Source organism: Cololabis saira, chromosome 8 (genome assembly GCF_033807715.1).
Source record: "Cololabis saira isolate AMF1-May2022 chromosome 8, fColSai1.1, whole genome shotgun sequence".
Classification (NCBI taxonomy): domain Eukaryota; kingdom Metazoa; phylum Chordata; class Actinopteri; order Beloniformes; family Belonidae; genus Cololabis; species Cololabis saira.
Genome location: NC_084594.1, coordinates 16,186,889 through 16,203,083, shown reverse-complemented (window position 1 = coordinate 16,203,083; position 16,195 = coordinate 16,186,889). Strand labels below are relative to the sequence as shown.

The 16,195-nt window shown below is 37.7% G+C and overlaps 1 protein-coding gene across 1 annotated transcript; it reads right to left on the bottom strand.

The window, feature by feature from the left end:
* Positions 1 to 4,967: 4,967 nt before the first annotated feature.
* On the bottom strand, positions 4,968 to 16,154 carry LOC133448414 (complement decay-accelerating factor-like). The gene is made up of 13 exons (XM_061726917.1): positions 15,978 to 16,154; positions 15,381 to 15,566; positions 15,155 to 15,254; positions 14,236 to 14,306; positions 13,835 to 14,017; positions 12,297 to 12,482; positions 12,065 to 12,164; positions 11,467 to 11,537; positions 11,080 to 11,259; positions 7,822 to 7,845; positions 7,648 to 7,741; positions 6,847 to 6,922; positions 4,968 to 6,632 (listed from the first exon to the last, which is right to left on the bottom strand). Exons 1-12 carry the CDS (start codon positions 16,057 to 16,059, stop codon positions 6,865 to 6,867), a joined length of 1,335 nt encoding a protein of 444 aa, XP_061582901.1. The 5' UTR covers positions 16,060 to 16,154; the 3' UTR covers positions 4,968 to 6,632; positions 6,847 to 6,864.
* Positions 16,155 to 16,195: the final 41 nt, after the last annotated feature.

Sequence of the window (16,195 nt, the reverse complement as noted above, 5' to 3'; positions counted from 1 at the left end):
TCTAGATTGTAATTTGTTGTTTGGATTTATCAATGTTTAGATGTATTTAATTCAATGTATTTCTTGTGTGAGGGTTGCATTTTTTGTGCGTAAAAATCACTGCAACAACCTCAAATCGACTCGGTTGACATGGCAACCAGGCATTGGAACTTGAAAAAACTTGACTTTTGAAGTGTCCTTAACATTTGAGAAAAGAAATAGTTTGAGCATTCTCCTTCCGCTTCACTCCCACCCCACGTCTTTGACCTCTCCTTTTAATCAGCTTGGTAAAAGTCCTCCTTTTTCCTGAGAATCTGAAATCTCACCGAGCGGCTCCCAGATGAGGGAAATAGAAAAGAGGATCAGAGTGGTTATGTTGTTCCAAATGTTCAGGAAATTCAGTGTGTTTACAAAAAAACCTCTATCGGGAAATCTCACAGAAGCATCTCGAGATGTTGCAGGGAAAAGATACAACATGAGCCGAGCTACAACAGGCTACAACATGCAAGATCGCATTCTTGGAAAGAAAATAAATAAAGACTTGTTTTGAAATGATCTGTTTTGAGTGTGCGCATGAAAGGCTGTGAAAAAAGAGGTAGTTTGTTTCTATATCAACAGGAAAGAAAAATATTGTGTACCCATTCAGTGTGTCTTCATAAATGAGTCATAGGGAGTGTCTTCAATAAAAATAAGGTCAACATCACCGATCTATGATTTCACCCATTTCTCCTCTGGTTTGTTGTGTCTGTTTCAAGGACGGGTGGTAACTTTGGTTACATTACAGGCCCCACTCATACTTTCCCCTGACCTCAGCAGCTGCAGGAGGAGATCCAGGCCTGCCTGCCCAAATTACAGGTTGATCTGGGAGATTAGAAGCACTGCAAAGAGGAGAAAGAACAAAATATACTTTGGATGTTTGAAAGAAAACATACGATAGTATTTCACAAATAGAAAGTCTAATTTAATAAGTATTAAAAAAGTACAGTGCAAGTACAGGGGTTGGCGCGGCTGCTTTTCTTGACTATTATCAGACTTTAAACACATGTTACTCAGTCGATGCTCGGCTGTTTTCATGCTCTGTTGATGATGGAGTCGACTTGTAAAGGGCCATTTGTACACACATATTTTGTCCAACTTCATCGGTTTGCCTTAACAGTCAACCTGAAGGGCCATGGGAAAGGCTGAGCATCATTTAGGGGAGGAAACAAATACTTGGGAAGCTTTCATAGTCCAGCAGACCTGCGTGTCAAAGACTGGCAGATGTTTAAGGCACTAAGTTCCCGGCAGCATCCTTCATTTACAAACTTTGTTTCCAGGAAAGTTGTTTGAAATGCAATGGAAACTTACATATTTCAGCACGCACAAGTAACACTTTTGTTATAATCATTGAGAAATGACTCCTTGATTACAGTTTTATCACGTGGGATAACATTCATTGCACTTTTTCTAGAGCAAATCGTGTCATTCTCACTGAATACAAGAATTCAGCTCGCAATCAGTGTGCGATAATTGTGGAGTTATGTTCCTCTTCATCCATCCATCTTCTGCTGTTTGTCTGGGGCCAGTTAGGGGAGGGTGGTAGACCTGAGGCTCCTTCTGACATGGGGCTCCACCCGAGACTTCCAACAGACTCTCACGCTACATTTAGGCCATCAGGTCTGACTGGAATCTTTCCTCATCACCCAGAGCCAAGAGGTGGTGATCAGGTGACCACGCCACTCCTGTCTTCACACGCACGTGCGGCCTACTTTTTACTCCTTACATTTTAAAAACCGCCTTGTTACTCTATTTCATTTCGGCCTTTAAAAAAATCCCAATAGAGTGAATTTGGTTGTGGTTGTTTCAGATGTTCTTGTCCAGTTTTGTTCTTACATCCGTTCCCTCAGATTCCTGCAACTAAACTTGGATGTACATTCCAATAAAGGTTAGGATAAATGTTAACATGCCTCTGAAGTTTGACTTTTTGCACCATTACAATACTTATAGACAACTAGTCATCATATCTTCTGGTCTCTGAAACACATGTTAATGCTCAATAGTACACATATATGGTTCTTTAATATATTTGCATTATACTAAGATGCATTCATTTTCAATGGCTTTTTTCCCCCTTACATTACTTTTACTTTTATACTTTAAGTGGTTTTGAAACCAGTACTTTTAGTTTTTTACTCGAGTAAAAAGCCTGAGATTATACTTCAACTTCTACAGGAGTATTTTTAAACTCTAGTATCTATACTTCTACTTGAGTAATGAATGTGAATACTTTTGACACCTCTGCAAGTTCCATGAGACAACAAAGTTGATCATTGATCCATTACTTCATGATCATGAGCACAAGCACGAAACCTCGCCCTGTCATTGACTGGAGCATTTTTTTTTTAATGATTTAAGCTTCACCCAGTTTGTTTTCACTGAATGTGAAAAAAAAAAAAAAAAAGTCTTTTAAGATTTTATTTTTTAATTCAAAGTGGTTCTCTGACAGAAGTGACTTCTTTGGTTGGAAAGACTAAACCTTTTCAAAACCTATGTTTTATACTTGCCTGACCTTGTTTTGACAACGGTTATTGCTGTGGCTGGCTGATTGTTGTGTTCTGGCGAATCAACCAGCCACCGGATGTTGTAAAAGTAAAAAGGTGTGATATGTGTAACCCCCATCAGCTCGTATTTATCCTCCTGTTTTCTTTAAAGTAGTAAGCTGTAGGTAAGCTGATGTAGTAAAACCAATGAACCCCTAGGTAAAGGTGGTTAGGTGTGGAAGAGTGTGTAAACATGTCTACTGTCACATCATCCGACATCGGTTGACATCTGTTTTTGATCCCATACTAAGTCTGCAGTGGAGATCATTTTTGGCTTGTTTGCCTCCAGCGTAAAGATCTTAATTCATGCTTCTCATGAGAGCAGGAGGGGTCCAAAACTGTTGCCAGCAAGGGCTTTCCTCATTTTTCATTTTCACCCATTTTTTTTCCCTCCTCCCAAGCGCGGTTGCTCCAAAGCCACAGTGCAATGCATTTCACAGAACAGTGCGGGTTGCATGAATCACGCACGAAACCCTCTGTTCCAGACGGGCTGGCAGGATTAGTCTACAATGACTCACGGGAGAGTGTTGTAACAACTTTTCTTATTTATACTGTATTTACGTGTGTAACTGCGTCACTCCCTCTGTGCCAGGCCCTCTTTTGAACGGGAGCAGGATTTCACTTGAAGGCCTGGTTGAGGGATATTTCCTCCTCCGTCTTCAGTGACACAGTATGAAGAGGAATCATGATCTTAAAGTGTTAATGTCACGGGAGCCCAGCTCTGCCTTGGATTTAAAACTTCCTGGTCATAACTGATTTACATATACACAATGTGTTAAATTCAGACACCCGTTATATAGATCCTAATAAGTATCATTACCCGTAAATATTCCAATCCTGTAACTTTTGCACAGACTCATATCCGGCACTTTATAAACCTCATTGTACATTTCTGTCTATACTTTTTACCTATCCTAAGTTCCTAAGTCACTTTTGTACAGACTCACCCGGCACTTTAAAACCTCATTTTGTACATTTTTGGTCTACATTTTATTTTATTGTTTATAAATTTTATTTTATCTCTTATATATTTGTTTTTATAATTGTATTGTGTTGCACCAATCACCATAACAAATATGTGAAAACTTGGCAATAAACCCTTTTCTGATTTCTGATATGTATATGTTTAGTGCATGCATGCATTTATAAACAATAATACATTATATCTTTATATGTAGATACTAATACAGTTGTGTAACAGATTATATGGACTCAGACTGTACAGACAAACAGGCATTTAAAAATATACATGATACAGTCAATAAACCTCAGACTAACTTCTCTAAACTCTAATTAACTTTTAGTCTCATGTCTTCATGTGACATACCAGCGTATGTCATAAATTAGATATATTAACACCCAATGAAGCAGTGACACGTGAGCACATTTAGGGTCTAATTTTCACAAATTTGGTACAACGAATAGCTGCGCTCTTCTGACCTATGTGAATAATATGATCTGCACAGAGGATTGACAGAGATGTCCGTTTCCTGATCTTCCCAGGGAAGAGAGGGACTCGTGTAGTCTCAGAGGAAACTCAATAGGATCTACAGTATACGAAATATTTTCTACCGTGGCTGTAAAGCTGTTAGCTAAGGAAGTCAAAAAATTAGCTAGGTTTACTTTTATTTTCTCCCCTGTGATGACTTTCAGTGATGATACAGAAAACGATGGATGGGTGTGGAACTTTAGTTTCTGCAATGGAAAAAATCTGAAAAAAAGAGAAGGAGCAATTTTAAGTGACTCGGCGAGTGGAAAACTGGCCCTGCATGTTTCCTCTTTTGTGACTTGGGTCATGTTTATTCTCGGTCAGAGACCACATTCGACCCCCCCCCCCCACACAAAAAAAAAAGAAAGATAATTTAGAGGATTTGTGTCATCATCAAAAAGAAAAGAAAATAGCCACACTTGCAGAGACTGTAGGGAGCTGAAGGGTAAACCACCGCCTTGATGAAGGACCGACTATTTTGGTATCTTAGTGAAGAACTGCAGATGGGAGATAAATGCATAATAGCATAATGGCTTTCAGAACAGGCTCTACAAACCCGTTCCTATAAGTCTCTGGAGTACTGAAGGAATAAGATACAATTTTTTCAAAAATATTCCCATAATTTATGTTTTGATGCTAGTTGTAACAAATTGGTCGAGGCCACAGGTGATGATAATCAAGTGAATGAGGAACAATGAACAAACCATTCACTGAACCTCGGGGGGGAGACATCGGTCACATTAAAACCGAAGTATTGCATCGCAGTAAACGCACTGAAACTTCCAACTTATTCATTTGCAGTAAACCGTACCATGAACTGGGCAAGTTGACGCAAACCACCATATTTATGCTATTTCACGCAATACAGCAATGAAGCTGAGTGATGTATTTTTCTGGGAATTAAAAAAAAAAGAAGCTTTCAATGGAAACCAGAATTGTTGAATTTAGTAAGTCTTTAGGTCTTTTCGTTTGTAGGACGTCAATAAGAAAAAAGTCAGATCCCATCTTTCATCAGAATCAACTTTTACCGGGTTTTTTCTGAATCAATTTGGCTTCAATTTATACAGAGATATTACAGACATTAATCATTTCTTTTAATTTTGGGTGACAGGCTGGACAGGATGGAAGATGATTGATGATTTCTTGAACTGTACTCACTGTTGTCAAGGCATCTAAACATCAAAACCCCTCTTCTCTTGACATTATCAATCTGTCCTGATGACAAATAGACAGCTATGATGATGAATTCCTGGTTGTGACCAATGTTTTCTTCTTCCACACTATCGCTCGTACCATCTTTTAAATCAATATACAGCTTACATTTTTGCATCAAGAAAACCTAAAGCTAGACTTTAGAAACCAACTCTGGTGGCTCTAAAGAAGCAGGGCTATTTTGTCAAAACAGCAGCTCAGGATACAATAAAGCAGTGTCATCACACTTAATTAAGGGGATTTCCTCTCTTCTGGTCCACACCCTGACCAGGAATAAAAAAAATTTAAAATTAAAGAAAAAACAGCCATGACAATAAATTGACTTTCTCCTCATCAGGTCACAGACCTTAGCTTTATAAGACATGAAAAAAATATATATATATTTGATTACATTCTTCTAAACAGAGTCATGTTGGTTTTTTCCATAAATCTACTGAGGTATAAAAAGAAAAACATATACATATATAGATATGATTGCATGTATATTGGATGGTTTAAAAACTTTTTATGCATTTTCTTTGAATTTTCTCTCATTTCTATAGTTTCATCAATGAATTGCTAAATGATATCGTTATAAAAAACATTTAAAAAATACATACATAAATAAATAAATAAATATATATCATTATTATTTTTTCTATAAAAAAATACCCCAAAAGCCCCAGGAAAATGAATAAACAATCATGAAAAGAATCCCAGGAGGCGAAGAATGTAACTGATTGTATCTTAAACAGCCTCCAGCTCAGTCTGCGGATGAATTAGCTGCATTGTTCACTCCTTGAAAGACTTCTGCTGGTTCTCTCATAATAAAACATGAAAACCTATAGACCAGGGGGGAGCAATCCTAGTCCTCGAGAGCCCCTAACAAGGATGTTTTAGATGTTTCCCTGCTTCACCACATCCTGATACAAATAGTAACAGATTTCTCCAGACCTTGATGACGACCTGGCTGTTGACGAACATTAATTTGAATCAGGTGTGTGGAAACAGGGAAAAATCTAAAACATGGTGGATAGGAGCTCTCAGGACCGGCCACCCCTGCTGGAGACTGATGGTTTTCCTCAAAAACATCAAACTCAAATTCTTTTGGGGAAAAAAAGTGTAAAAAGTAAAAACATAAAATAATATTATAGTGTTTTGAAACACTTAATGCATAAAAATCAATAATTGAAATATTTACAATTTTGTGCAAACAGGCATTTTTGATGCATAAATTACAGAAATGTACAGCAAGTTTGATCAGTTCCTATTTTTCGTATAAAAATATTAAAAAGCTAGTATTGTGGTTTCTGTCAAAAATTCAGTGTTTGTTGATGCATCCTTCTTCACAATAAGAGATGTTCTATCAGATTGGGGCGATGCCATTTCCAGAGCTAGTGTTGACAAAAAATAAAGAAAAAACTCTTTAGTTTCAGTTCATTTAAAGTAGTGCAACAAAATAATTATAACAGTCATCCCTTTAATCTTATTACTGTCATATTATTTTATATTCAAAAGGACATATGAAGAGGTAAATAAGACTTAAACACATTTCTGAGGTATTTTCATGGCTCCTATGGAGACAAACATACAGGAATGGATAGATACCTGAGAGAAGAAGGCGATCTAAAGATTTGTGAATTGTGAGAATTCCGGCTTCACGTCTTCTCCGGTGTCATACGAGCTACGGGGTCATCAAATGCTCGTCAGAATTATATAATTAGGTAATTTTAATGTTAAAAGTTAGTACACCAAATTATGTTTGAATGCATTCTTAATGAGCATTCTAGGTTGTTAGTGTTAGTCACAGCCACTTACAGAAAATATACATTTAAAGAGCTGTTTTCTTTTAAAGACAGCATAGGATTACAAAGTTAATAATTACATGGCTATTCATGTTTAAGATAAGAAATGACTTTAGGAAACTGCAGTATTTAGTCTTAGATGATTAATAAGTTCTTATTTTGCAACTTTTTTTCCATTCAAGCTCCAATTAAAAGCTGGAAACTAAATGTTAAAACGTGCGTCCTAACGCCATCCTGTTTCCCTATTTAAAAAAAGATTTTTTTTTGTTATTTAATTTTATCTATTAATTTCCATCCTCAGGATGGATTTGTAAGAATTTCCTGTTGACTTCCCTCATTCTTTGGCAGTCAGGAAGCGCAGACGTTTAAATTTCCACATGCAGTTGAAAAACTAAAAGCAAGTTCCTGCAAGATGGTGCAGCGCTACTGTGTTGTTAGAAATCAACTCTGACGTCTATTTAAACAGTGAAGACTGTAAACATGACTGTGTGTTCGGATGCAGAGGATGCAAATGTGCAAAACTGAAGAGAGTGACAAAGCAGAACATGCAAAACCAAAATACAAAAAAATATTTAGCCATGCAGTAAGTTAAAGTATGTCTCACCCTTTTCTCCAGAGAAAGATTTTTATCAGAAGGACTGCAACTATGCCTCCAACTATGAATACGGCTATCGCTATGAGTAAAACTTGGACGGCTCCTGGAAAAAATGGAAAAGTTGAATGTACAACCAATAATCATGAGTTAAAATCTTCCTTAGGCTGCATCACACTAACTCACCGATATCTTTTACATCCTGCATGCCTGCCAGGAAAAACAACATCATTAATGTACAGAAAAAACAAAACTACACAGGGCATTCGTCAGGAACATTAGCACATACAAGCAAAATATCGATTCTGAGACCCCTGATTAAGAAAAGCATAGTTTGAAGATGACAGCGTTTCAGAAGCTTCAGAACACGTTGATATACTTATAGGTTCTTGAACATACTGTAGAGCCATCTATGATTATCCATGACAGGTTTTTTATTGTTGGAGCTCTGCACTTTTCTAGCTTCACATTGTAACTCAGAGCCAAGAAATATACTGTTCTTCTAGATTAATGAAAAAGAAGTGAAGGTTTAATTTTCACCTTTCAGTTTTTCTAGTTCCTGAAAGTAAAGAACTGCATTTTCCAAAAATGTGAAGCTGGTTGTTTAAATGTTATTGAAAAGTAAATTGTATGAGTTCTCACAAAGCTTATTATATAAATTAATAATTTGGGACGTTATGAGAATATTTAAGTTGTTTCTGACCTGTCTGATGCCCTAGGGTCCACACCTAAGATCTTCACTCTCCTTGTAAATAATTTGGTGAAAACTATCTAATTGTACCACATAGGTTATATATCTACCTATACCTCAAAGTTATTCTGGTAACATCAAATAATTTCCACGATGTATACCTTGCCATGGTGACTCAGGAGCTGACGTTGATATTTCTGTATTAATGCTACCCTAGCCTAACCTTATGCTACCTTACCTTAATTAATATTGTATGATAACAAAATACTACTATTCACCAGTTTTTGTAAAGGAAAGTCATGTAAAATAATATAAAAAGAAAAGCACTCCCCTTTTCTTTATCACCCATTTCAGCAAAACTACTCCTCTGCTCCCAGTAGCTTATTGCAAAAAGGATCATTTTGACCAATGGCCAACTTTTTCTGAGAAATGGTTAGTTAAGAGGAAGTACATTGTTAAGCTGTCCATTACAGAAGGAGTGACAGTTAGTAAATAAATGGTCTAGAGTTTTCTCAAACACAATATGAAATGTTTGAACAAAACTGTTTTTTCAGTGCTTGGTTTCTCTGGCAATGCTGCCAGTATGTGCGCATGTTATAGATTAACATTTTTCATGCTTGGAACTGCAATGCAAAGTCACTTTGGATGCTTATTAAGTGTTGGAAACCTATTAGACCACACTCATGATTTATTCTATAAATATATTTGAGCCCTTTTATTCCAAGTAAGTAAACTATTTAAAGTAAAACAGACATTTGTTGAAAAATGAATTGCATTCCAGGGAGCCACTATTTTGAAAACAACTCACATAAGAATGATAATACAATTGCAGAACAATGACGTTTCCTTGGAACTGACGCAGTAACCATAAATTCACAGCTTTTATTTTCTGTCACGAGACAACTCATAAATTCACTCTGACATTTGATTGTTTACAGATAGTGTGAACCTGAGACATTTTTACGGGTTTTTTCCTCATTAAACTTAATTTGTCAATTTATATCCATTTCCTAATTTCAGGCTTGTAACACATTTTAAAAAGAACTTGGACAGTAAACTTTTATAATGTTGCCATAGTTTCTCTAAACACTTAAATGGCATTCTGCCAATTGATGAAGATTTTGCCCCATTCTTCTTGCCCCTCGGAGCAGGGGATGGTGCTATGCTGCGAGAATGTTTTCGTCCATTTGTAGCACAACTAGCCAAAACAGTTAGTCTATAGATGCCTGGTGAAATGTCCAATCAAAAATGAAACAATTCACCTGCTAAAACAAACAGAGCATGAGCCCTTCCATTACATCTGACTCCTACCTCACTGGGCATTCATTCAATAACCCCTTATACAGTGGCAGATGCCTCGCGTTTAACAGCTGAATCTAGTGTGCCACCTGTCCTTTTTACATTAACTGACACAGGGCGGCGCGCCGAGCCCTGCTAATAATCGCGAGTCAGGCCTAATGTAAAGAGCCGTGGGGTGGCCTATCGTGGATGGGATTTGTTGATGACAAGATAAGGGTGTCCGCAAGCTCCTTATCCTCAGACCCGTGGACGCCATAAATTTACATATGACAGAACCGTAATCTGCAACTGGCTTAAGGGAAGTCGCTGCACAAATCCCGTCGTTATTCAGCATGGCTCTGCCACTCGCTCCATCTTCTGATGTTGGTGAAGCCAGTGAGGCAAACCAAACCGCCAGCGGGCCGGCATGTTACGTAACACCACTTGATAACACCTTCCGAGTACTATTCCCTCACCTAAGCTCAGCTTCAGGCACCAGGGAGGCAATAACAAGCCTTGCCTTCACATTGCCCAGTGTGCGATAAACACTGGGCATGTCTGAAGCTACAATAGTTATTATCCAGGGATAGTAACGGGGTCTAATCTAAACAGGCCAAATGTGCCATGACAAGGGCAAACACCCTAACCTTATGGACTCTCCCTACGACTCGCCTGGGCTCTGTTCTGGGACCCCTTCCCTTCTCAATATACACCACATCTCTGAGTTTTATAACTTGCATGATTTCTTATACAAATGCTAAGCTCATGATAGCTAATTGTACTTAATTCTCACAAGATGACTAGACAGTCATAGCAACGATCACAGCTTGCCATAGCTCCTCTTGGATGAAGGAATGCAACATTCAGCTAAACCTCTCTGAGACAAAACTCTTTATAATCACAGCCAACCAGTCTGGTCATCCTGACCTTAAAAGTTAATATTGGCCATCATCTCTCCTCAGGGTGTTGAGGGACTTGGGTATCTCAATTGATCACCAGCTATTCTTCATTTACCATATTGATGAAATCTCTTGCTCATGCCTCGTTGCTCTCAACAACATATGGAAATTCAGAGCTCACCTACCCCAGTAGGCCACCCAACTCTTGATGCAGGCCATGGTCATCTCTCGCCTCGACTGCTATAAGTTCTGATTACGTGCCTACCTGCACGTGTCATAAAAAACTACAGATGATCCAGAAAGCAGCTGTGCATCTGGTTTTAAATTAACACAAAAAGGCTCATGTCTCACTGCTACTCATGGAGCTCCACTGGCTACAAACATCTGCACGTATAAAGAGTGGAAAAGCATAATACTAGTTTAAAAACTGATTACAGTAATTAAAAGAAATATACATATCACTTGTATGGTTCTTAAAAAAAAATAAAATCAAAATGCTAACTTGACAACCAAATATTGAAGTTAGTGTTAAAGCCTAGTTTTCTGTGAAATGACAGGGACAATATAAAATCTTACCTTTGCACTCAGGGCTGGAAGAGTAATCACCAGTGTCCATACACGTAATACTAAATTCCCCTACAAGAGTGAAGCCTTCGTTACAGTGGTAAACAAGGCTCTGTCCATATTTTGGATAGTCTTGAGAACCCCAAGAGCTATTGCCATTTTGTATTTCAGGAGGTGCTCCACAAGTAACAACTGAAATTCAAGAAAAAAAATTCACACATCAGTGAAAGAAAAAAAAAGGATTTAGGATGGAATAAGAAATTAGGATGTCATACAAATTCCCTATTGTTTTGACTAAAAAACAATACAAAAAAAAACTAAGCAAAACAACTGGCTCAGCAGAGAGAAAATATAACAGACCAATGACCAACAATAAGATGAACCAACTGACACACCTACTTTCACAATTTGCACCTCCACTCCAGCCAGAATACAGGCACTGTTTATAGCTTGATCCATTGATCCTGTAACTGTAGAAAGACGTATAGGAATGTAAGGCAAGACACTTTACTTAAAGAAGTCAATAAATTGTATAGTTTAAGGAAATGGAACGTTTTAACTCTGAAGCAGAATTCTTAAAAGTTTTATTCAGAAGAACTCAAACAAACATTATTAATCCCCAAAAGGAAATTCATTGTTGCAGTAGTTTTTACAATCTGATGACCACCTGGTCAGATCCACTGCAACAAGTGAGCATGAGGGTCACTATTGTAGAATGTATCAATAAGTTGTTGGCAGCAGTACAGACTTGTTCCAGGTCTACCCAAATATGAAAATATGATTCTTTCACAAATTTTTTTGTTTTGTTTTTAGAAATTCTAATTTAAATATGGCATGTATTTCCCTTGGGTGGAAATACATGGTGTTAAGTATTAGGGAGTAGTGAAATAAACATGACGATCCGAGTATCTCCGAGAGGTATATTTGATTTTCAAATGGCATTCAACCAGATAACAAAGGAATCATAACAATTTAGAGCTCTTGGATCCAAACTTACCCTGTATCACAAACTACTTTTACTGTGGCACCAAACAGAGTACCCTCACTGGTTTCAAAAGTCATATTTGGTTGTGGTGGAGGGAGGCCACAGTCCTTCTCTGTAATATAAAATTAAACAGAGGACATTGTTGTATATTTTGAGCGGCTAGTAAAATAGTCTTATGATTGTCCAAGTAAAAAAAGCTGGGACGTCAAACTCGTAGCAACACATGAAATTACACAGGACTCACTCTTGCAGATAAGATCTGGTTCCGTCCATTTCTGATCAATGCAACTCATAGTTCCAGAGCCACTTGCTTTAACATATCCATTGGCACATTCCAAGGTGACATCCGAACCGTCTGGGAACTCATTCATTAAAAGTGCTTCATTGGATAAGATCACATTTCCATTTCCCTGAGGTCTAGGACATTCAGCTGGAGGAAAAAGAGATGAAGAAACAACTTTGATTATTTCAATGTTTTTACTGACCAGAACATCTTTAGAAATATAGATCTGCAAATGTTCAAGTCCCAAACATGTAAACAACAGAAAAGCTTCATGCTGGACAGCTCATGTGACTCAATGTGAGGATTCAACAAGTAATCTAATTTTTCCCCTTCAACTGACCTACTTCATTCCCAACAAAAAGGCATATTAATAGCAAGGACTTAATCAATTCTTATGATACCAGCTCTGGACAAGCTTGGTATGAGGCTTCTTTTTTTAAACACCAACATTTTAAGTATGAGTGTGAAAAAATATCGTAACAGTGATATATATCGCGATACTTTATCACCCTATTAAAATATGGATTTTTCATATCCTAATATCGATTTATTAGGAAAAACATATTCCACGTTTTTGTGTGTGTAACACTGCACCTTATTTTAGATATTCTGTTTTCAGTGACACATTTGGCTACAAATTTCATTGTCTATGTTCTTAATTTCGCACTTTATTTTCTTCATATTTTTCACCTCAGTGTGTTCAGCGAGTGCCATGTAGCACTTATGCAATATGTTTGCAAATTATTTTCTTTTTTTACTTGACCTACAAAAGCACCTATGTTTAAAAACACAGTTTCCACTCAGTTTGTCCTCCGATCAGTATCATCCAGTGTAAATGTACAGCAACTCGTGTTACCAACGGATCTATCCATCATGTCCTTAAAATCAATATTGACTCTTCATTTCTCATCCCAGGTAGTGTGGGGAGGAACTTGGATGTGATGATTGATAAGCAGCTACCCTTAATTTACCATATTGTTGCAGTCTCTTGCTCATGGCTCTCCGTGCTCAACAACACTCGGAAAAATCAGGCCTTACCTAAGACACCTAGTTTTGGTGCAGGTCATATTTATTCCTCGTATCGATTACTCCAAAGCTCTCCTTGCCTGTCTACTAGCATGTGACAAGCTAGCCTGACCAATGATCCAGAAGAAAGTCGTGTGCCTGGTTTTTAATGAATCCAAAAAGGCTCATCATTTATTGAGCTCCACTACATGCCTGCATGTATAAAGTTTAAATCACTAAAGTAACGCAAGGTCATTTTCATACCACAAAATGAATGAGTGTACCAGCTGAATACTAGTTTGAATACTGACCAGAGTAACTGCAAAGGATATTGAGAAAAACAACCAAAAGAACCAATACAAAATCACTTTAATGATTCTTTTAGTGTTTCAAAATGCTAACTTGATGGCACACATTTGGTTAAGTTAGCATTTATGCCTGCTTCTTGCTCAACTAGTGTTCTGTGAAATAACAGTCACAATATAAGGTCTTACCTTTGCACTCAGGGGCAGAAGAGTTGTATTCACCAGTGTCCATACACGTAATACTAAATTCCCCTACAAGGTTGAAGCCTTCATTACAGCGGTAAACAATGCTTTCTCCATATTCTGGATTCTCTTGAGAAACCCAAGAGCTGCTGCCATTCTGTATTTCAGGAGGTGCTTCACAAGTAACAACTGAAAATTCAAGAAAAAAATTCACACATCATTGAAAGAAAAATGATTTAAGGGTAGCGCAAAAGAATTTAGGGTAACAATAAGTCCTTGTTGTTTTGATAAAAACGGTTTCTTGGCAGAGAAAATATAAACAGTACAAAAACACAAGGTAGGATGTCGTCAGCTCCTGCACATACTTTAGATTGGAGATAAGACGAACAAATTGAGCAAACACCGACCTTCACAATTTGCTCTTCCAGTCCACCCAAAAGCAAAGCACTGTTTATAGCTTGATCCCGATATTTGATAACTGCAGAAAAACAAAGGAATGTAAGGCAGGACACATTTTTACAATGTAGAAAGATAAAAGGAATGTTCAAAAGTTGAATTCAGAAGATTGTATCAACAAGCTGTTGGCAGCAGGGAAATCAAGTTCCTATGATACAGCTCCCTCTGACTGTGGTTCTCTTGGACTTTCAAGAATGTTTTTCTTAGAGATTTCTTTTCATTGTGCAATTCCTTTCCATGGCAAAAGATTTTAACCCTCTAAAGCCTGACATGAAATGACACAAAAAATCCCAAATATCTTATTTGAAGTGTTAATTATGTAGTGGAATTAAAAAATGCTTCAAATTGTGTATTAAAACAATTTCTAAATAATAATTTTATGAATACAAGTTTATGTATTTTTTATTTTGTTGTTTTATTTTTTATACAAGAAAAGTTTAATACAAACCTAATGATTATTAGATTAGATTCAAGTTTATTTTCATTACACATGTACAAGTACAGAGCAACAAAATCCAGTTTTGGTTGGATGCCAAACTGCATTTCGTTGCTCTATACATGTGTAATGACAATAAACTTGAATCTAATCTAATCTAATAATTATTAGGTTTGCATTAAACTTTTCTTTCCCCTTTTTTGGTTAAGAGGATGCTCCAAAGGTCTCAGAAATTCATTTATCAAAGATGATATGATACATCTGATATTATAGGGTTAAGAATTAGGCAGCAGTGAAATGAACATGACCATCAAAGTTCCCCCCATGGGCCAGTAAAGTGAAGCTGCTTCATACAGAAGTATATTCAATTTTCAAACATCAACATCCAACCAGATAACATCTGAACAATCTGGAGCTCCTGGATTCAAACTTACCCTGGATCACAAAATACTTCTATTGTGGCACCAAACAGAGTACCCTCAGGTACATCAAACCTCATATTTGGTTGTGCTGGAGGGATGCCACAGTCCTTCTCTGTAATATATAAATTAAGTAGAATTGTATATGTTGAGTGGCAGGTAAAATAGTCCTTGGATTGGCCAAGCAAAAAATGATGGGATGTCAAACTCATAGGGACACAAGGAATTCAACAAGACTCACTCTTGCAGACAAGATCTGGTTCTGTCCATTCCTGACCAACGCAACTCATAGTCCCAGAGCCACTTTCTTTAACATATCCATTGGCACATAGTAAGAGGACATCAGTACCGTCTGGGAAGTCATTCATTAGAAGTGCTTCATTGGATAAAATCATATTTCCACTTCCCTGAGGTCTGAGACATTGAGCTGGAGGAAGAAGAGATGAACATCCTGATTACTTTAATCATTGTAGTCACCAGAATCGACAAATATATATCTGAAATTGTTTTAAACATCTCAAATAAACTATAAATGGTGATATATGATCACCCTTTTTGTGTTAGTTTAGTTTTTTGAGTAAGAATATTGATGGACCAGTGAGCTGCGCATCCCCTCAAGTCTGAATTATGGTTCCGCGTTAAATCGACGCAGACCCTCCGCCGTAGTTACGGCGTAGCCTACTGCGTACGGTACGCGGCGACGCTCACCTACGCCGTAAGTCTGCGTTGGTGTAACGCAGAACCATAAATCAGCCCTCACGGTGGGAGCGATAGGTGTGATCTTCGCGGTGAACTTCACACAGTTGTGATCTAATCCCCAGGCTGCCCTTATACTGACCTGATGCGTTCACCGTGAAGAAGAGGAGAAACAGCAAGGACTTGAGTGTCCACTGTCTGCGAGTGTCCAGTACATCCTCCATGCCGGGCTTCAGGAAAACAGATACAGCTGGTGCAGACCGGCGTCCGTGTGTGAAGCGTCTTGTGAGGAGCGCAGTCCTTTTCCTTTTCCCTGCTCCAAGACTCCAGCTTTAAGCTCACAACTGTAGGAAGTCACAC